This window comes from Esox lucius, chromosome 24, assembly GCF_011004845.1.
Source record: "Esox lucius isolate fEsoLuc1 chromosome 24, fEsoLuc1.pri, whole genome shotgun sequence".
Lineage (NCBI taxonomy): Eukaryota > Metazoa > Chordata > Actinopteri > Esociformes > Esocidae > Esox > Esox lucius.
Window position 1 is genome coordinate 25176581 of NC_047592.1, and position 22536 is coordinate 25199116.

Here is a 22536-nt window from a genome sequence, read left to right on the forward strand (position 1 = left end):
TGGATGAATGTCATTCATTTAGGACCCAAATGATTTGGCAAATCCAGATTGCTACCTTACGTGTAACAGCCTGCCAGAGCCGTTTAAGGGATGTGTTCAAACGGTTGCATTATCCATCATATCCCTATAAGCAGACTAACAAGTGTCATTTGTTTCATATGCACTCTAAGGATAACAACAGCCAAGCAAACAATCCATAGATTTGGTTTGTGTAAGTATTCAACAGTGTGTGACAGAGTGATAAACAAAGAGAGGAGAGGGAAGAGAGTGTATGATCTTCTTGCATCACATTTCAAATGATATTGCACTTCCTCTGACCATGGCCTACAAAACAGAGGCCAAAAGTAGTACATTATATAGGGAATGGGTCAGTTTCCTCCTGGACAATGTGGAAGTTGATGTTTGCATGAAAAAAAGAAGGACAATTTAACAACAAAGTCACTTTTTTTTACTAAAAGATTATATTTACATTGTACAGAAGGCAAAAACAAACCCTTTAAAAAGCATTTTCCCTCAACATTGTCATACTTTTGTGAAACCAAAAGCAAAATGATACAAAACACTTACACTCCTAATGAACAGTTCAATTTAAAACATGCCATTAAAATGGAAACGGGACAAATTTGCTTTTGCTAGACTTCATTTCACAGGAGATCATATCATTAACATGCAACTTCAAACACATTGACTGTGCAGTACAAAATAATGCTAAGAGTTATCCTTGTCTGTTCCTCAACTGACAAGAAATATGCTGACGAGTCACTTTGGCACCAAGATCATATAATACCAAAGTTGTTGTTGGGGTTCTTGCTCAGGCTTAAGATTATCTTCGTTGTTTTGGGTAACTCAGCCCAGACTGTCTGTTTTGGTACTTATATCCAGTGGGGTTTAACATGCAGCACGAGGCAAGCAAGTTAAAAGCCCAATCCCAAATCGACCCCTTAACCTCATGCTCTTTTGGAGATCTGAGAGGATATGACTGGTATAAGTATTATGGGGAATCTTATGCACGTTCTATCCGAGGACAAGTTGAAGCAATTACTAGATTGCATACATCTGTCAAGTCCTCTCAGATCTCCACGAGGGCATAAGACAGATTTGTAAGTTGATTCTTCTTTAATTTATTTTTTTAAAATGTACAAGGAGCATTGGTGTAAATAAATGAGGTAGAAAGTAGAATAGTGAATTTTTTAAGAAAAAAAATTAAATCCAGGTTGCACAGCAAAATATTTAGCTGCACTATGCTGGTTAAATGGATAGACTAGAGAGCACTAGTATTTAGGGGTTGATTTGTCATTGGGCCAAGGAGGTAACACAAGTCCCCATGTGTCTGCTTTATTAATTTAGCACAACTGTACATTAAATACCACCACTGCCTGCCCTATGTGTTTCCAACACTTTAGTACATAGATGTTTGATAGTTTTCCAGTCCACCCACAACCCATTTGGGCAAACCTCTGACTTAATAACCATAGCTGAAGACCTGGTCTGAGAATTTAGAAGTAAAATGAAACTAGGTATTTTCTGGGCCATGTCATTTCATTAAGGATTTAAAAAGAAAAATGAATCTTCTGAATTTTGTTCTTGAATCTGCCCTCCAACTCTGAGATGGTTTGTCATTACAAGCCATTTTATTGGGAAGAAATTTTCAGTGGTCCATGGCTAGTTGAACCCAAATCCCCCTCCCCCAGTTAAAAAAAAAAAAGTACATAAACTGAAGGACACAGACTGAAAGTGAAACAGGCAACAACTGGACCCTTATCCTCATTCTAGGCCCCTGCAATAAAAGTTACCCCCCCTCCCCAGAAACATTCAAAGTCATGTTTTCCAATCTCTCTCCAACTCCACACACACCTCCATTGGCAAAAGATGGAGCTTCAACATACTTTCCTCATTAGCGTGTGTGTATGTTTGTGTGAGAGTTCATTACCCCAGGAGGACCTGATTGGAAACAGGAGACAGAGACTCCTCCTTTAAACCACATTCTTCAAATTCCCTGTAAACAGAGGGTGGAAATGGAAGGAGGGAGAGGAGGAAAAACAGGGTCAAATTAAATCATAGATAAGCAAACATATGCAATAAAAACACGACACATGACACACACACACAATAAAGTGTTCATTTATCTCTGAATTCAATCTGAGGCCTGTCACCTCACCCGTGTCAATATTAACAGCGTGTTAGCATTGACGCTAAGTATGGATAGCGGGCCTGTCAGTGATACATCTGATTTATGCAGAGATAGAAGACTAGCAAAGTTAGCCTCCTGTTAGTGGGGTATTGATAACGAGGTGTATGTGGGTGTGTGTGGGGGAGGACTTGGCTTAGCGGTGACTAAGAGTTCAGTTGTCTAAATGTAATGCAGACCTATGTTTGTTCAACATTTCAAACACTGTATGTAGAGTGGGAGTGATCCTGGAGAGGCACAGAAATAGAAAGAGAGACAAAGAGATATATTATACTGTACATGTGTACTAGTACACAGGCTGAAAAACATTTAGAAGCAAATGACTTGTGGTGTGTGTCTCTGCAGCAGCTCCCATGAACATTTCCATCAAAATGCTAAACACACAATTCATGCACTTCCTTAACAGGAGCATAGATGCAAATGAGGAAACAGAATATGTAAATAAACAAATGTAACACCCCTCAATTGCATAACAACATGATGGTGGGAAGCTCATTTCCAAAGAAATCTTTGTCATGACAGTCAATAATGCACGCCAAGCTGTCGACTGCAACCTACATTCGAGCCTTGACAGTGCCGCTAGCTGACAAGAGGCAGGTAGGCCCCGCAGGGGATGCCAATTGGCTGGCATTGGCCAGGGAGGGGGGAGGTGTCGTCAGTGTACAGTGGCACAACCTCTCCCTCAACGTCAGCAAAACAAAGGAGATGATGTTGACTTTAAGGAAAAAGGAACATGGCCCATCAACATAAACAGGGCTGCAGTACATCCAGTCAGCAGTTTGAAACTCCTCTGTGTTCTCCCATTGGAGAACTTACATGGGCCAACGCCATCAGTGTTGTCAAGTGGGCACCACAGTGACTCAACTCAAGGTTAGATTACTAAGGAGTCGTCTGTTTCAGCTGTTCAATCCCCTACCATCGGCTAAACGTGTTTTACTGGCAGGCCGTCATACCGCTGAACGCCTGAACTACTGTGGGCCTACAAACACTTAAATATGCACTTGCCTGTACAGACAGACGCACACATTCATTCACACCCAAAAAGTTATTTGGCTGTCCCTGTAGACTGCATAGAAGAACAGTTTTTGGCTCAAAGTACACCTCTTCATTTAATATCCTCTGCGGAAAGGGTACTATATGTAAACAAGATGTGTTCTACCTGGAACATAAAGGGCTCTTCAAAGGTTCTCCTATTGGGACAGCTAAAGAATAAAGACAAGTGGGATTAATTGGGATTGTTGTTTAGACAATCTGAAAATAGATTCTTAAAGCACCCACATTATGACTGCTTAAAATAGGTCTTTAAGTTCCATAAAACATGTTTCTGAAGTTGTTTGCTGGAAATAGCTTGTAGGAAAAGATTCTTACCTCCCTCTATTACCCTCTGTTTCAGTCCCTTTCAAAGTGTTCTGTTTTCTGCTGCTCATTGCATATTCATTAGCTGCTGCTCCTTTGCCCACGCCCACTCTAACTGTTACCATGGTAGCTAGCTAAAATGTTAGTTTGCCAAAACACTTCTTGGTTAGTTTGTGTAGAATTGCAAAATAAAGACAGCTAATTGTATAGAACGACTTACATGTCCCTAGTCTGCAGGTATTCCACATAAAGTTGGAATTGCGCACTCTTTTAGCAAAAGTTTCTTGGCTAATCCTGCCTTGTACTGACCAAAGTTGGAGAAACAGCCCGTCTCAAAGTGGTTAGCACAAACCGACAATTTTTTGACAAATGTAGCAGGGACATTGCCTTCAAAAATGAATTCAAGCCATGCCGCTCTTCTGTCTTATGCGGCTGGGACGCGATGGAGTGTTTTGTGCTCCTCTTTACAGCCAACAACAGCACAGTTTAAGTGGTGCTTCGACATGGTGCTTCTGAATCAGTAGCAACATGGAGGATATCAGAGAAGAAGTTACTGCTGTACCTGGTGGGTGGAGCCTATAGACGGTGGAGACATTAGGTATGCTCTGTTGGGAGGGGGTGGAGGGTGGGAATATTCAAATTTTTCTAACAGCTCACCCAGAGACTGAAGACAGAGGACATTCAGAAACCCATATCTCACTCAAAACAGCATGGATGTTTTTTTTTCAAAGTTTGTATGCGTGTGGAAGCACCAGAGACACAAAAGAACACCCCAAAACCCAGAAAGTGTTTTTTTCATAATATGGGCATTTTAAAGTCCAGAAACCAATGTAATGAATCTATTCATTTTCTCTATGGAGGTGTTAAATAAGTAGGAGGTTCGAGAGAAAGAACCAGCCACCATGACGAGGAATGCTGCTAACACATTGCAACGCCCAGAGTCTACCCAGTTTTTGCAACCAACAACAATTTACTTAATAGTTTCTACTTCATTCATTCGGTACAGCCTAGCATACAGTATATATAGCCTACAGGAACTCCTGAATACTGGAACACAATGCACAGTGAGAGTTTCTGACAACTCCCAACTCCCACCAAAGATTGTAAAGTCGCCTTGGGAAACGCCAACTATACCACCAACAGGAAGGACACTCGAGAATAAACAAAGACAAGGGAAGAGGGGTGGCCTCTGGGCTAGGCTAATGCTAACCCCCATCGGCCTTCACTACCTAGCCTGTTCCTCGCTAACATACGGTCTTTAGCAAACAAAATGGACAAAATACAACTAAGAATCAACTCACAAAAAAGGATTATGGATTGCAGCATCATGATTTTCTCAGAAACGTGGCTACACAACAACATACCCGACAACGTAACCGAGCTGGAGGGACATGCTGACTTCAGATCTGATGGAACAGCGGTGGATTGTGACCAGAAGAGGTGGCCTGTGCATTTATGTAAATAAAGCATGGTGTACTGACATTAACGTAACCGGGAGTCACTGCTCAACCAATCTGGAGTACCTGATGACTAAGTGCAGGCCTTTTTACTTGCCTCAGGAGTTTACATCTATTGTTGTTACTGCAACCTACATAACACCGGATGCTAAACTAGCAATGGAAGAGCTGCAGGCTGATATTAGCAAGAAGCAAACTGCCCAGATGGATGGTGGCTTTATTGTTACAGGCGATTTCAATCACTCAAATCTGAAAACAGTTTTACCCAAATTCAATCAAATAGGAGACAATACACTAGACCAGGTGTACACAAATATTCCAGAGGCCTACAAGTCTTCTCCCCAAGTATTTACCCCTCATTAAAGGTGTGAAACCAATAGTGAGGACAGTCAAAGTGTAGCCAGAAGGGTCAGACTCACCTCTACAGCACCAGTTTCAACACACAGACTGGAGGTTGTTTGCCACTCAAGCCACGCATGACTCCCATACAGATTGAAACATATGCTTCTTCTGTTCTGGATTACATCAACACCTGCACCAACAACATCATCATGTAAACTAATGAAGACCTTCCCCAACCAGAAGCCTTGGATGAACAACGAAGTCCAACAACGACATCTCCATCACCGACGAGTTAAACAGGTTCTATGCTCACTTCAACAGGGACAACAAAGAGCCAGCCATCAAAACCCTGATCCTGAACACTGATGTGTGCTGAGCCCCCTTCTGAACTCCCTCTTAACCCACGACTGCATTCCTATACACAGCTCCAACATCTTTGTCAAGTTCGCCGACGATACCACGGTGGAAGACCTGATCAGTGACAATGACAAGTCAGCCTACAGGGAGGAGGTGCCTGGCGGCATGGTGCGCTGATAACAACCTGGCTCTAAATGCAAAGAAAACCATGGAACTCATTCTGTATTACAGGAAGTCTAAAGGCGGCTGTCACACCCCAGTTCTCATCAATGGCAGCGTGTACAGCTTCAAATTCCTGGGTGTCCACATCTCAAAGGACATTTCCTGGTCCCTCAACACCTCAGCCCTGGTCAAAAAGGTGCAGCAGCGCCTGCACTTCTTCAGGAGGCTGAAGAAGGCTCGTCTGTTTTCCAAAATCCTTGTGAACTCCTACCACTGCACAATCGAAAGCATTCTGACCAACTGCGCCAGTGTGGTTTGGTGGTTGTTTTGTAGCCGCCCGAAAGGCCCTGCAACGGGGGGTAAAAACCGCTGGCACCCAGACCTCTAGCACAAGCGGTTTCTGAGTATGGCACGTGGCATCACCAGGGAGCCTTCACACACATGCCACAATTGGTTATCCCTGCTCCCATCACGCAGTCAGCACAGGTCTCTCCGGTCTCGCACCAACAGGCTCAGGAAGTTTCTTTCCATCTGCTGTAACCCTGTTGAACTGTGACTTCCCATCACTAACTATTCCCACCCCCTGCACTACTGGACTAGTCTGATACAATTTCAGTTCCTGTGTAATTGCTGCTATTCCTGTATTTCATTTGCACATGCCGACTTGCACCTTAAAACTTGCACCTTAACCCTGCCCTCACTGCACATTGAACATTTAGAACTGCCACTGTACTTGCATTTTCAATTGTTACACGTCTACCTCAGGAAGCTCATTGCTGCTATCCCTGCATTTCAGTTGCACATGCTAATTTACTCCTTCAATTTGCCTTGATTACAAATTCAGAATGCCATTGAGAATTGCAGAAACTATTTCTCACTTGTACATACATTATACTTAATACCTGTAAATGTTCTGTAAATGTGTGAGTTTTCCACTGCACATTTAGAATTGCCATATGTAATGCATTTGCATTAATTGCACACTTATTCATTCCACTTGTATATACACTCACCTAAAGGATTATTACAAAAGCCATACTAATACTGTGTTTGACCCCCTTTCGCCTTCAGAACTGCCTTAATTCTATGTGGCATTGATTCAACAAGGTGCTGAAAGCATTCTTTGGAAATGTTGGCCGATATTGATAGGATAGCATCTTGCTGTTGATGGAGATTTGTGGGATGCACATCCAGGGCACGAAGCTCCCATTCCACCACATCCCAAAGATGCTCTAATGGGTTGAGATCTGGTGACTTTGGGGGCCCTTTCAGTACAGTGAACTCATTGTCATGTTCAAGAAAACAATTTGAAATGATTCGAGCTTTGTGACATGGTGCATTATCCTGCTGGAAGTAGCCATCAGAGGATGGGTACACTGTGGTCATAAAGGGATGGACATGGTCAGAAACAATGCTCAGGTAGGCCATGGCATTTAAACAATGCCCAATTGGCACAAAGGGGCCTAAAGAATGCCAAGAAAACATCCCCCACACCATTACACCTCCACCACCAACCTGCACAGTGGTAACAAGGCATGATGGATCAATGTTCTCATTCTGTTTACGCCAAATTCTGACTCTACCATCTGAATGTCTCAACAGAAATCGAGACTCATCAGACCAGGCAACATTCTTCCAGTCTTCAACTGTCCAATTTTGGTGAGCTTGTGCAAATTGTAGCCTCTTTTTCCTATTTGTAGTGGAGATGAGTAGTACCCGGTGGGGTATTCTGCTGTTGTAGCCCACCCGCCTCAAGGTTGTGCGTGTTGTGGCTTCACAAATGCTTTGCTGCATACCTCGGTTGTAACGAGTGGTTATTTCAGTCAAAGTTTCTCTTCTATCAGCTTGAATCAGTCGGCCCATTCTCCTCTGACCTCTAGCATCAACAAGGCATTGTCGCCCACAGGACTGCCGCATACTGGATGTTTTTCCCTTTTCACACCATTCTTTGTAAACCCTAGAAATGGTTGTGCGAGAAAATCCCAGTAACTGAGCAGATTGTGAAATACTCAGACCGGCCCGTCTGGCACCAACAACCATGCCAAGCTCAAAATTGCTTAAATCACCTTTCTTTCCCATTCTGACATTTAGTTTGGAGTTCAGGAGATTGTCTTGACCAGGACCACGCCCCTAAATGCATTGAAGCAACTGCCATGTGATTGGTTGATTAGATAATTGCATTAATGAGAAATTGAACAGGTGTTCCTAATAATCCTTTAGGTGAGTGTACATATTCTTGTACTTCTGGTTTGACGCAAACTGCATTTCGTTGTACTGTTCAATGACAAAGTTTAATCTAATCTAACATGATACTGTGATGTTGTGGCACTGATGGAGCTGGTTGCCTTGTCGCACACATAAAATGGATCCCCTCCAACCTCCAGCGATCGCACGCTTGCTTGGTCGCATGACGCTCATTGCAACCTTTCTTTTCACTACAGCTCTACGGCCTGACATGCGTTTAAAGTGAAGCAGAAGTTGTAAGACCAGCCTTTATACAAGCTGCTGACTGATGTGGTGACCTGATGGAATAGTGTGCTGGAGATCCTAGAATGGTTCCTGGAGCAGGAGCCAGCAACTCTGGCAGCTCTGCTGTCACTAGAGATGTGCAGTTCCTGAATTATTCATGTTTTTTTTTTAAGATTTTTCACTGACTTGAGAGGAACTACTCCATTTTAGTGACTCGTTCAACTATAACATTCAGTCTAACCGTTTTCAGAGGATTTCTACAACATCATTGGTTTCATATGTGGTCCACCAGCTTAGTGCGCTGAACAAAGGCTGTTTACGTTCGCAGAGAAAAACGGATTAAGCCAGGCAGAATTATAAATACATGTTTATAACTAATAATTGGACACAGATTGCAATAGGGAATGCAGATAATTGATTATTGATTGTGATGATACACATATTTATATGAAAACATAAACAGAGGTTTTGTTAAAAAACTGCTGCATAAAATGTTATCGTTCATTTGAACAACGGTTTCATACAATTATACGGTGGGCTACAGAGTTCTACACATCACTTCCAGGATACAATCGGTGTCCTCAAGTTCAGTGCTGTTTGTTTGTTTTATGTTTGCAAAGAAAAATGTATCAAGCCAGTTGCATTATAAAAACATGTTAATAACAATTAGTGTGACAATTGGACACAGAGTAAAAAAAAAAGTGAATTTAGTTAAACGATTCTGGGTTTTTCTTGGCTCAAAATTAAGCAGCTGTGGTACCACAACCCCCAATATCCACCGGAGGCGCTCTGTGATATACTTGATATAATATACATGCAATATTTGTAACGTAGGTTTTCATCATATTTCATGTTTTGTTTTTCGTTCTCCACTGTTGATGAGTAGTAGACATTATGGGATTTAAGTGCATCCAGCCAATAGTTTCTGGTGGCTGTTTTACTAAGCCCCCAATCGCATAGCTCCACAATCCTTCTAGCATTCAGAGCATATTATTCCCTCTTATGTCTCAGCCACACAAAAACAGTTATCCACTGAGCATCAAAACCAATGTTCATTAGAAGATCTAGGAATCAGATAAAAAAATATAAAAAAATCACTCATCAGCTTTATAATTAACCACAGTGAAAATTATTGGTGTTTATTTTCGTTTTAAGCATTATTACGTTTAATTGAAATTTTTTGACATGCTTTGGTGTTAAATAAAACTAGGATCCACTTGTTCAGACATTTCTCATCTCCACAATGTCATTTCCTGTATGCAGGGAGGCCAAATGTAATTGACAGTAAACCACAGTCACCCGTGGACATAAAAAAGGTATAAAAAAAAAAAAAAAAAAAAAAAAAGGAAAAAGAAATTGCCCAAATGCAATTTTTTCTATACAACTATATATGCAATTCGACCCACAAAGGTACATTTTTGCCCGCATCCTGTCATTAAAAATATCCCAACTGGGCAGGAAACTGTGCCAATATGAAAAAAAGGTTTACCCCTACGGTCACATTCCCGGCACAAAATTGTGTTTTACCATGCCGACAGACAGAGGTGGTTTCAGAGTTTGGGAAGGCAGTTGCCTTTGAGTTTTATATGCAAGTAAAACCCTGTGATTATTGATTGTGATGAGACACATATTTATATGAAAACAGACTTAATTCGAGCATTCAGTTGAACGACTGTTTCATTGATTCAAACGGCTAGCAGCAGAGATCTACAACTGCACTGTACAAACAATAAATAAAAATAATTTGTATTGTTATTAAAGTGCACATATCTGGAACAATTTACATTCTTCTGAAAAACAAGCTAATTTGCAATTATTTAACGGTAGTTTATAAATTAGGTACTTTTTATTTTTAATTAGTGATATTTTGAAAAACAATAATAAATAGAACCGGTGTTATTTTGGTGATTTACATAAAAAAAAAGCAATTCAATGTAATACTTTGGCCCTAATTGTGTTAAACAGTAATCTTTTGTAATCTACCATGTCAAGCTAGGTTCAAGCTAGGTTCCCTTTGCACTTCATATCCTAAATTCTCAAAGAATCTCTCTTATAAGCACTATTGGTATTGTAATTATCACTATATCCAATTAAATCAAAATCGAATTGCAATCAAATTGGGACATGAATCGAATCAGATATCAGTGCCAATACCCAATGTATATAATACAACTACTAGTGTTCACTGTGTCCTGCTGCCAATAGTAATATTGTTTTATATTGTCGTGCAGGAATCTGCAAAAACTGACCAAAGTTGCTCACTTTTTTGAAAATGCTATAAAAGTTCACATTTCAGTCTCCTCTGTGAACAAAAGGCTTACTATATCCATTTACCTACACTGTAAAAAATAAATGTTCTTTTAAGGTAATTTACTTTCAATTGTACGTTATTCTCTGTATTTCAGAATGACAGTAATATTCTGTATCAAATGACACATTAAAACCTTAATTTAACATTTGTCCTGTAAAATAACTGGAAAAGTCTGTTATCAGGAAACACAAGAATGTTGATTCTGAGTATTTCTGTTTTATTACTGATATCCCGGCAAGTTTTGTGGCAGTTCATTTTATTAAAGTTTATGTTTGTTGTAATTGATATGAAGGTGACAGAGCTTTTTTTTTTTTTCTTTATATACAATGTTACCCTTTGGAATGTTTTTTGGGGATTATGGTTGTGTTTGTGTGCCAACCATAGAAAACGATTCTATTTGGTGTGATTGGCTGCTTTATATGCATTGCTTTGAGAGCTCTGACTCTTGCATATTTCTGCCAACATTGTTTCTGGTAGAAGTTGGTAAGGCGTGAGTCATCAAAAAACAAATAGCTGATGTATAAACGCATTAAAACTGAAGAGCAAACATTTTTAAAAGATATTGATGACGGCAACAAAAGGGAACATTTGGGTGAGACGATTTATTCTTGCTGTAAAATTACGTCAATATACTTTTTTAGAAGTAAAGTGATTTTCCATATTTCTACAGATTAATAATGTAATTTTACTCTATGTAGTTTTACAACAAATCGGTTTTTTAAAAGTATTTTTTTTAACTGTATAATTTTCTGGCACCCTAGCTGCACCAGTTTTTTGTATACTTTTTGTGGTGTTGTCAACATCTAGCATATTTCACACAAAATAAAAATGCCTCTCGTCTTAAGGTGCATTTAACTTTTGAGTGCCACTGGGTTGAACATGCATTCTGATAAGCACTCAGGACACAAAAATGCATATTTGAGCTTTCACCTTTAATCACCCTTTTTTAACTGAATGCCTCTACGTGAACAGCGTTATATTACATGCTTATTTAAAGGAATCATTTAGTGGATATATAAAATGCTAACTAGATAAAATATTTTAAGATTTAGATCATGGCGGCTCAATCCTGTTTCTGGAGAACTACCCTCAAGTAGTTTCTCTCTCCAACCCTAATATTGCACACCTGATTCAAATAATGAGCTGGATGAAAAGCTAAGTCAGGTTAGTCACAACTGGGGTTGGAGAGAAAACCTACCCAATGATAAGTCTCCAGGGCCAGGATTGAGCAGCCTTGATCTGGATTTCTTCAGGCCATTTTATTTATTGCCATTCTGTTGCATCCGTTGAGCTACATGTGATAATGCTTACTGCATACTAGGCAATATGAATGTTAGAACAATTATGTGACTGGACTGGTTTCAATGGTGTCAACATTTTAATTGAATTTCTGTTTGGTGAATAATTTTATTTGAATAAACTGGACTCTTCACTAACAATTCTCCAGAGGAGATCCACAGATCCCTGAAGAAAAGGGAACACCACCCCCCAGACCCTCCTCCATTACCTCTTCCCTAACGGCAACCAATTTCTTCAGAACAAACACTGGACCTCTGGCAAAGTTAAGACCAATGTGTGTTGAGTAAAAGGGGCCAGGTCAGACATGTCAATCACCTTTGAAAATGCCGTTTGGATTTTGTATTGTTACCAACAGGCTGTTTAACATGTAACTAACAAAAGCTGCGAGAATGATGATAATCCAGTCATATATATTGGTTTTGACAAATAACAATTTTATGGAGACAGGGTTTGGGTTCATGGCCATTTGCATTGCACTGTGTGTGTTTGGTAAACCAGTCACTATAAACTGTCCTGCTGCACATGCTTAAAAACAGTTTGAGCCAACAGACTAGGGGTGTGTATTGCAGTGTGTGTGTGTGTGTGTGTGTGTGTGTGTGTGTGTTTGCGTGTCCCTCACTGTGTGTTTGCATTGCCCAAGAATCCATTCCAATCAGCGCACGGCAAAAAGCAACCATGTGTGGTTTTTAATGTCCTTTTTCTTCTTTCTTTCTCCCTTGCTTTTTTTTTTTTAACAGAGCCCAGAGTCTCGTAAATGTCCTCCAGATGTGGCCTGGAAATTCCGGTAAAGTGGCGAGCAGCGGTAACCGCGACCCAAGTTATTTGCTGGCTGCGTTTGGTAATCGATTGCAGCTCACCGCATGCCGCCCGATTGCGCGAAGCTTTGTGATTACTGAGCAGTAGCAAGGTGTTTCTTTGACAATTCTCTTCGTGCAAAGCGTTTGTCATTTTGTTATCTAATTTAAACACACACACACACACACACACACACACACACACGTTTATCATCAACTCCTCTAAAAATTAATGAGCAAGCTGTCCGAGCCGTCACTGATAAGGTCTGAGCTGTCCGTGGCTGCAGTCTGCCCTTCTTACCGATGTACTGCATGCTACGTAGCTGCCTCACAAAAGACATCAATAGTAGGCTACACGGACTGACCAACGCCGGGACAAAAATGTGTGCACAATAAACAGGGCATAGGGTGTCATTTGGAACAAAAATTAGTTGGTTTATCTGTGCCCTGGGAAATAAATTCCCCCAGCTCATAAACACAAGACTACGTCGTAAATAAACCGATAAACAAAAAGAGGTTCCTGCTTCTGCCGCAGTTGCGGTAGGGCGCAATTGAAAACTCCCGTTTAATTAACGAATCTCAGCCGGCATTTTGGCACCGTGCCCCTCGGAACACAGAGGTAACGCATTTATCCAGGTGAAGTCAAAACGGCCACCAAGGACATACTGACAGACAGCTGATCTGCAAGCGTGAATAAGTATCGCCATTCTGAGAGACTTCTATGGAAGTGTCACACACAATTTTTATCCGGGCTCCTCGCAAGTCTCATGACTGCCTATGATCAGATAAAACCTATTAAAGCAAATAATACCGTGTACACACACACACACACACACACACACACACTTTGCATTGACAATACATTCAATGACTAGTTGATTAGGTAAACCCATCTAGTACTGGGTCAGAACCCTTAGCCTTAATGGGGACGTGGACTGTGTATGTGTCGGAAATGTTGCACGGGGATGTTGGTCCATGCCTCTGCAATGGCATCAAGTGGTTTGCTACAGATTGGACTGCGGTACATTCATGCTGCTAACAGCCTGTTCAACCTCATCCCAATGCTGCTCCGTTGGTTGAGGTCTGGGGACTGCACTGGCCAACTTGCTGTCATGTTCCTGGAACCGTTTGGAGACAACATGTGCTTTGGGACACGGTGCATTATCTTGCTGGAAGTCTCCATGTGATGAAGGCTGAACTGTAGTCGTGATGGGATGCACCTGGTCCACAACAATGTTCAGACGCACTGTGGCGTTTAAACGTTGCTCAAATCGTGTGCTAGGAAGAGGCCAAACGTGTGCCAGGAACATTCCCCCACCGTGTATCGACCCTAGTAGGGTGGGCGCATAAAATCAAGTCGCTTAAGCCAAATCCAGCCACTAGAGTAAAGCAACAGGAACCAGGATTACTCAGACTAGACAATGGGTTTTTAGCTCTTAACCATTTCATTTTGGTACTTACGTGCCTACTGGACCTACGGCTTCTAGTTATGAGCTAATAGGCCTGAAACGCAGTGTGGTCAACTGATGCAACTGCCGATCTGTCCAAACACTGACATGCGTTTCCCAGACGTGCCATTATTTGACCTGTTGTCTTTCCCCCCTTCCAAACTCCATTTTGTCCTTCAGCTTCTTAGGACAACACTCACAGCCCAGGATGTATTCACTAGTACAGGGAGGAACGCAAATTCTCCTAACAACCATGATTAAGCTTACCAGCACACAACCCACTGCAAGGAGTCGCTAGAGAGCGGCGAGACAAAACAGGCGTGTCAGAAATGCGCCCCACCAACCTCAGATGGCGCAGAGCCAATTCGCACTGCCCTCCATGGGACCCCCTGTCGGTATGCCACACTGTCGGTATGCCACAACTAGGATTTCAACTCCTGGCCGCTGTACTACGAATCAGTGACTTACGTCGCTGTGCCCACCCGGGAGACCACGTCAGGAGTCTGTCTGCCTGCTTGCATTAGCAGAGCCAAGGCCAAGTGGCTCACTGTCTGCGAGAGCTGTGTATTTCCGCGAATGCGCTGGCATACCTGATGTAGCTGGCTCCTGAGCGTGGATCCCATAATAACTGTACAGCCCTGAAGTGGCGACGACAAGCAAACTGGCAGGGCAAGGATGTAGACCAAACTGCCAAGCCACAGTGCACATGTCTAGGTGTGTCAAGAAGACTCAAGCTCTCGGCTCATGGCGTGATAACCTAAGCCTGCACAGTGTGTGTTTACCAGGCCAGACGAGCAGTTCAAAGGGCTTCCCTTGTTTGGGAGCCATGGCTCGTAAACACAGCTTTTCCCTGGGTTGGGAACACTAGTAAACACTGGTTTCCAGTCTGCACTCTGGCAACAACCACCCAACAACCACACACACATACACAATGGCTGGGCGCATGGTTTGTGAGAATGAAGACGTTAAACAGACGTGACAGGGTAAAACCAGGACCCGGTGAACTCGCGGAAAGGAGGAGGAAGAGGGGAGAGAGAGGGCGGAAGGAGGGACACCACCTTCAATTAAATGCATAGCTTCAATTCCCCTGAAAGAAAAAAGGGAGAAACAGAAGGGAGAAGGGAGTGAGAAAAGGAGAGGAAGAGGGAGAAAGAAAGGTAGAGAGAGAAGAGGAAACGAAGGATCTCTGAACTGAACAAAGAGCAGATGTGACACTAGACCAACTGCACATTCTGACTGCCTTTCATTTTACCCCTCTCTCCTAACTCCATACCCACCTACTACATTTCCTTTCTCCTTTCCTCCAACCCCCTAACCTCCTTCTATAGTTCCTACCTCCTCTCTATCCATCCTACTCTCTAGCCTCATACTACACCTCCTGTTAGAGCTGCATAATTTTGATAAAATATTGAATTGCAATTTTTTGAACCAAAGATTAGAATTACAACTAAGATAACGAATTGAAATGTTCCATGCACTTGGGTATAAACTGCTTAGATAACCTAAATTCTAAAATTAGATAATAAAAATCTATTTAATGTACTAACTGAATTAAACAAGAAAAGGAACCAGGCAAGCCTAGTTCAACCAGCCTGCAATTAGAAGGGATGAATGTTGTTACCCTCACTGGATTCAAACCTGGGTCTCCCATGTGAGAGGCTGTGTCTTTAACCATTACGCCACCAAACCATACGCACGCTGAGTGTTGATATGTCTCGACTTTCATGCATTAACATCACGCCAAGTTTGAGTACTTAGCATTGTGTTAAACTGACTGTTTCTTAAGTTTACTTCCACCACAAATAGCGTCTATGATCTGTATGGCTTTTGCCACTGGCCATTTTAACAGCTAACTAGCCAGTAATAGGCTTACTAGTATCTACTAACTCACTACTTGGAATAGTCATAAGAATTTAGGAATTGCTAGTGAGACTGAAGATGAACTTTACACTGCAAAACTATTTCATTTCATGGCACAACAACGTTTGTGAATGACATTGATACAATAACTATCAATATAGGTGACGATAACTGACAAGTGAAAAGACGAGAGAATGGTGGAAACCCCTCCTCTTTTACTGTGCAAGGGGTTGTGATCTACTGTATATAACCCCAAAAAGCATGCACAGATGCATACTTCGAAAATCCATCAGAAATAAACAATTTTATTTTAGGCTTACTAAAACGTGGCTTCTGAAGGTTGTGGCCAGTGAAGGTTTTGTCTATCCTAAATAAATTCTAATGCATAATTTGGTTTGACTGGGGCGAGGCTAAAACACCGGTCCCCTGCATGGGAGTCTGCGTCTCTAACCACTATGCTGTTTAACGTGGGGTAGTCAGTCAGTCAGTTTTGATGTACTTAACACTTATTACTGATTTCAAGAGCCTGTGTCTAAAACATTGTAGTATTAAGTTTGAGCCATTGCTAATAGTTAGGCAAAACATTCTCAACAATTGAGCAACATTTTTCTAATAGTCATGATGTTGTGTATGTGGGACAACATCTTGGTGCCACTCGCTGCCTTGAAACAGACCTTCTGTGCTAGCAGTTGCCGTCTGAGCTCAAACTAACATTAAAAAACCATCACACATTCAAACAAAACAATATAAATACCCCAAAACCAAACATCAAGTCTTAAAGGAGCTATAAATTATCTCAAAGAAATCTTACATCAGTCAACTTTCCAGATGGCCTACATTGCACAGTCTGTGTCTGTCACTTCTGTGCATTGTTGCATACAATTAAGAGATTAGTGAAGGTATTAAGGTAAACTATAAAAGAAACCGTACAAAACTGCGTAGAGAAACATTCTGTTGGACTCCCACAAGAGAAAAAAAAACTGATGACGGGTACTAATCCACGCAGACGCGCATCACATTAGAATATTGGAAATTGCAATTTGGATCATCATTCGATTGATCTGGAAGCCCTACTCCCTAGCTCTCCCCCATAGTCCTCCCCCCTCCAGACAATAGCCTCTTCTCCCCAGTTGGACATGGTCCCTCCTGATGACAAGCAGTTGAAAAAGTCCTGCTCGGTTGACTACTTCAAAACAGGCATTTTGGCCACATGCAGCTTCTCTCATTCGCAATTGCACAGTCACAAGTCCACACGCAGAAAGACTGCTGGTATGCACATGTTGCATTACTGTAACTTCTCAACCTTCCCCCTCCCAGCATTACCGACAGATAGACAGGAGTGTCTACTGACATTCACCAAATACATCTAACACACATCCTGGGTTTCCCTACTACCAGAACAACCCCAGCAGGCTGGCTTGGAAGTGGGTGGGTGGGTGGCATGAGTTAAGGTCAATGGAACGGTTACATTTAGGTGATGGGTGAAGGTGTCTACATGGGGCGCAGTTAACACTCCTGCTGTGTTAATTGTGGGGGCATTGTTGTTGGGGTTGGGCATGCACACACAGACAGACACAGACAGCTCTGGTTTTAAATGTTTCTGTGAATAAAAGGTCTGGACCGTTAAATAAAAAAGAAATGAACTTTTTCTTTAAAATAAAACAGTCACATATGGACCCAACGAAGGAATCAGTCTGGTGTGTGTGTGTATATATATGTTTGAGTGTGGATTTTCTAAGAGTGTCTGACATGTTTCTGGTTTGTCGTTGGTATTTAGTAATTGTGTTCAGACTGCGGTCATGCCGTCTGATACCTTTGATGGTGGAGATGACCGTGTCCAGGTGTTTGGTCTCGTTGCGGTCCGGTCGACAGCTGGGACTGATCTCCAGGGAGTAGTCGGGACCATACTCTGTGAAGAACTGGTGGTAAACAACAGCACAGAGAGAGGCAGAGATTCCAGTTAGTGGACAAGATAAGACACTTCAGGCAAGAAAGAACAAACAAGGGCTGTGTCAGTCATCATGATAAATTTGAACATACTACTCATACTATATAGTATGTCAGATTAAGATGGATAAATCCCAAACCAAAGGACTTTGGAAACAGTATGCCTAAAGTGCCAGATGGCCTACAATTTCAGGTAGAATTTCTTAATATGCAAGCTTGTATGTTTTTTGGGGTAAGATATGAAAGAGGGGTTTGCAACAATTCTCACAACTTTTCACTTTGGATGGAAAACTCAGTTTTGTCCCTTAAATTTTTATAGTTATTGCATCAATATCATGTATGAAAGAAAAACAAACATTGTTTTGCAGTGAAATGTAGCAAGCTATCTAGCAAGCTGGGTTAGCTTCAGCAGTGTACAATTTGTCTGTCTTGATAGCATGGGGTCAATGCTTATGAAAATTCCATGGTGGTAAAATGGTAGTACTGGCTTGTAATCAGAAGTTAAGCAGCCAGAAAAACTTAGTAAAATCACAAAAAGTAGTAAAAGGCCATTTACAACAATGCTTAATGTTGTTTAGCTAAATATTCATACCTTGTGGGATTTTAGCATGCAACAAAGTAGCCTAATTTCAAGAAGTAATTTTATGACTGTAATATGCAAATTATTGTTTTACTCTATGATTACAACCAAGGGCATAGGGCATGTCCCCCACCCTTGTTTAACTACAGCATGTCTATATCTAATGCAATCATGGACAAAGAGAATTGAAACCAGAAGTGGATTGTAGAAGTGGAAAAACACAGAACTACATATTAAATATATATTTTGGTGAATACATGAACATTCTCACTGTGGTCAAATGTGTCCCTCCCAATATCAGAATCACTCCTACGCCCCGCCCTCGATTACAACTATGTTTATCATTACAATCAAAAATCAGATACTACATTATTTACTGAAGGCCATGTGTACAGTAATTCGAAATATTTGACTTAAGTCGTCGAATAGTCTAATTTTCTACCCCACCCACTCGTGCCAAAAAGAGAGTTACTAAATGAAGGGAATGAATGTAAATTGTAATATTTTATGCAACAAATTCAACGTTTTCTTGAAAAATGTGCTAGCCTCAATGACGTTTTAGTATAAACAATTAGGCTATATATACTTTTACTCTGGAGACATTCAGACATGCCACAACAGCAGCAAATAACCTAATGCATAAGCCTGTCAAGTCGTTCATAAATTACAACGTTATTTATTTCAAATTGTTACAAGCTTTTCATTCATTACAACTGTAAATGAACTATAAACATCGTCAAAAAACGCACCGTGTCTGCAACGAATTATCGCAGAGATAGCGTGTGTATGAATTGCCTTACATTAGCTAACGTCTGTGTGTCAATGTTTTCTGGCCATAACAACAAAATACTAAATGTATTTGCCCATCTAGTCAGCTAATTCTCATACAGTCCCTTAAAACTCTACTTTCCAAACGAAACGAAACGAAACTTAACATACAGACTAACAGAGTAAGGTTACAGCCTGCATTAGACATAAACCTACCGATGCGTTCAAGTTCCAGTGAATATTTCTGTTGGTATTTTAATAGGAATAAATTATATAAAATTACTTACATAGTCTGTTGACTATCAGCTGAGAAAACCCATTCTGCCGGTACTGATGTTGCCGTGATGCACTAGTATGCTTTCGCTAGCTGTGATAATTTCCTGTACTCGGCTGTTAGCCATATTTGTTTAGTCTATAAGAAATAACCCGTAATTACTGCTGCCAAATCAGTCAATAGGTAGTACAGCGTTTTTTTTGGTAACATAAGAAAAATGTGATTAACTTGTCGGTAAATGCCATCTTTGCCCCTACGGGCCCAAGTACGTAACTTTTGAACATTGTCACAGGTGGACTCCAGTTATGTTCTAGGGACATCTCAAGGATGATTCCGTGATTTTGGCCTATTAATCGTAAAGGTAGCGCTGTAGAGCCAAAATGGGACAAAGTCGCCAAAAACACCTGCTTAATGTTATTCACTGAAATCCCAGACCGCATCTTCAAATGTAGGACGGTGGTTAATAAGCACACACAGATCTGAACGACAATGGCATCCATTTCTCATTACTCCTACCATGGAGTGTTTAAAATGTGTCCTAAGCAGGGTGGTGTTAACCCTTGAGACATAACTGTGAAATGTCCAATCATATCATCATGGCCACCTAATCATCTCCAGCTTCGAAGGGGCTTATTATTCTACTCTCCAACCCTCAGCAACTAAAATAATTGTTTAAGTACTAAAACGTATGCCATCACTAATGTTTGTTATTCACTCTTAATAGGTGTCAGCAAAATAAATACATGAAAAGTAAACAGACTGCTGCAGTCTGAACGTTGGATTCACCGACCAGTGAAAAACGAAAGCAAACTGACAGAGAAACAGTTGACAACGGCGTCGCGGTAAGGAAAGAATGTGAATTTTCTTTGTGGGGGAGACGTGATGATTTCATTTCAATCTAACGGATTCCATCATAATGAGACACACACACGTAATGTCTTGATAAGCCCCTGCCTCAGCCAACCCCCCCCCCCCCCCCCCCCTTTTTTTGGGACTTACTGTGTCAATCTTACATGGTGCTGGGGGAAACTATGCGTCTTTGGATAGAATGCTAGAAACCAGAGAGCATCTGTCTTTTCCCAATATGGAAAATATGAATCAATTACACCTATGGTTCAATTACTGATTAATTATGTACATAGAGAATAAAGGTACGCTAGGAGTCAGGGAGTTTACACACTCTGAAACAGCTGTGTGTGTACCTTGTTTGAAAGACACAGGGTGCTTTGTCTTAGTCAAAAAGCTGTGTTGAGGTTTCATACTGGTTCAGGCAGAGTGTGTGTGTGTGTGTGTCTGTTCCCAATTACCCCCATTGAGTTTCTCCGGTCCACTTCCCTTCAGTCCTGATGCAACTCAACATGCAAGGGATTACAGAACGTAGGAAACACAAACACGCACACAGATCACCAGTTTTCCCATGAACCTAACGTTCCTATAGTAGTACAGCACAAAGACCTGTGTCCTGCTGTCTGGTTGTTTGGATTGGAATACAGTAGAGGTGAGCGGGACTGGAGGAGGGTGAGAGACACTGGGGGGAGACAGAGGAGAGGACAGAGTGACTATTTCAGTTGGTCTGGCTCATAGCCAATGGACTTGAGGATTGGGTGGAAGGGGACGAGAGAAAGAAAGACAGGCTGAAGAAAGGCCTAAACCAGACAGAAAGATGGGCTACAGATAGATATAAAGGGAGAGGAGAGAGGCTGAAGGGACACAGGTCTTGAAGGAAAAGAGCAGAGAGCCCAAACTGATTCACTGTACTGTAACTCTGACTCTCACATACCTGTCCCTCCTTCTACCCCCCCCCCCCCCCCCCCCCCCCCCCCACGTCTCTAGTCCAACTGCTTGTTTGGAGAGAGGCTAGCCTTGGTCAGAGGAGAGAAAGAATCTTGTTTATTGTTCCAGTTATCCCCAACATCTCAGAAATGACCACATGTCCAGATATGAACAGTCAATGTTTGAGTTGTGGAGAAATAGGGAAAAAAAGCTATTGGAAAACAAATGGAAAGCCTGTCAGTGCCGAGTCACATTGAGCACGTAGCCTCGCATCTCCTTCTCCGTCGTCCTCCAGCCGAGCCCAACCGCCCCCCCCGCCCCCCACTTCTACCTCCCTCTTCCCTGTCTCTCGAGTCCTGCACGTTCCTCTGTTCATCTCCGTCCCATCTGTCCAGACATTATTTTTCCTTTTTCTTGATTCGACCAGACAGCCACGCTGAGTGCTTTACAGAATAGCTCTGGATTACAGAATTACACAAATAAATACTCAATACAAAAGGCATGAAATCCCCCCCTCGCATATCTGCGTGTCTCACTCAATTCAATTTCTTCTCCATTGAAAGGACTTTGTTGGCACAGGAAATATTTGCTTACATTGCCAGCAAGTGGAAAATAAGTAATGGGTAACCAAAGACAAAACAACACAGCAATTACACACACGGTCTGCACACCACTATCTTATCCCCGTCTCCATGTCTGCCCGTCAGTCTTTTCTAGGCCTTTACTTGCAGATAATAAAACAGAACAATAGTCAGTCACTAGGTCAGGCCCCACTGATCCTCTCATTGTATTTGGCTGCTCATCCCAAATTACACCCTTTTCACTTTATAGTGCACTAATTTCGACTGAGGCATCACAGGCCTCAGGTGAACAGTAGTGTACTATATAAGAAATTGTCTTTATATAAGAACACAGGCACTTTCATTTAGAACAGACCAGCAGCTCATCTCCTAAAGTTTATTTGACAGTGAAACCAACCCATTAACAGACACACACAGGCAATGAAACACGCACACTTCCCAATCCCAGTGCAGTTTTCCGGTGATTGAACCCAGTATTCCGAGAGCCCAGTACTTCCCGATGTGCAGACTGAGTGGACACGCCCCGGACAGGACAGGAAGTGCCAGGGCAGGAGACGAGAAGTACCATAG

The 22536-nt window shown here is 41.7% G+C and overlaps 1 protein-coding gene across 1 annotated transcript in view; it reads right to left on the reverse strand.

Annotated features, from left to right (window-relative positions):
- Positions 1-425: 425 nt before the first annotated feature.
- The window catches only part of hdac8 (histone deacetylase 8), a 34571-nt gene continuing 12460 nt past the window's right edge, over positions 426-22536 (reverse strand). Inside the window, exons 10-11 of the mRNA XM_010900803.4 lie at positions 17857-17962; positions 426-1996 (exon numbers count right to left, since the gene is read on the reverse strand). Of these exons, the coding sequence (XP_010899105.1) occupies positions 1974-1996; positions 17857-17962 (129 nt within the window). The 3' untranslated portion in view covers positions 426-1973. The remainder of the gene's footprint in view (positions 1997-17856; positions 17963-22536) is intronic.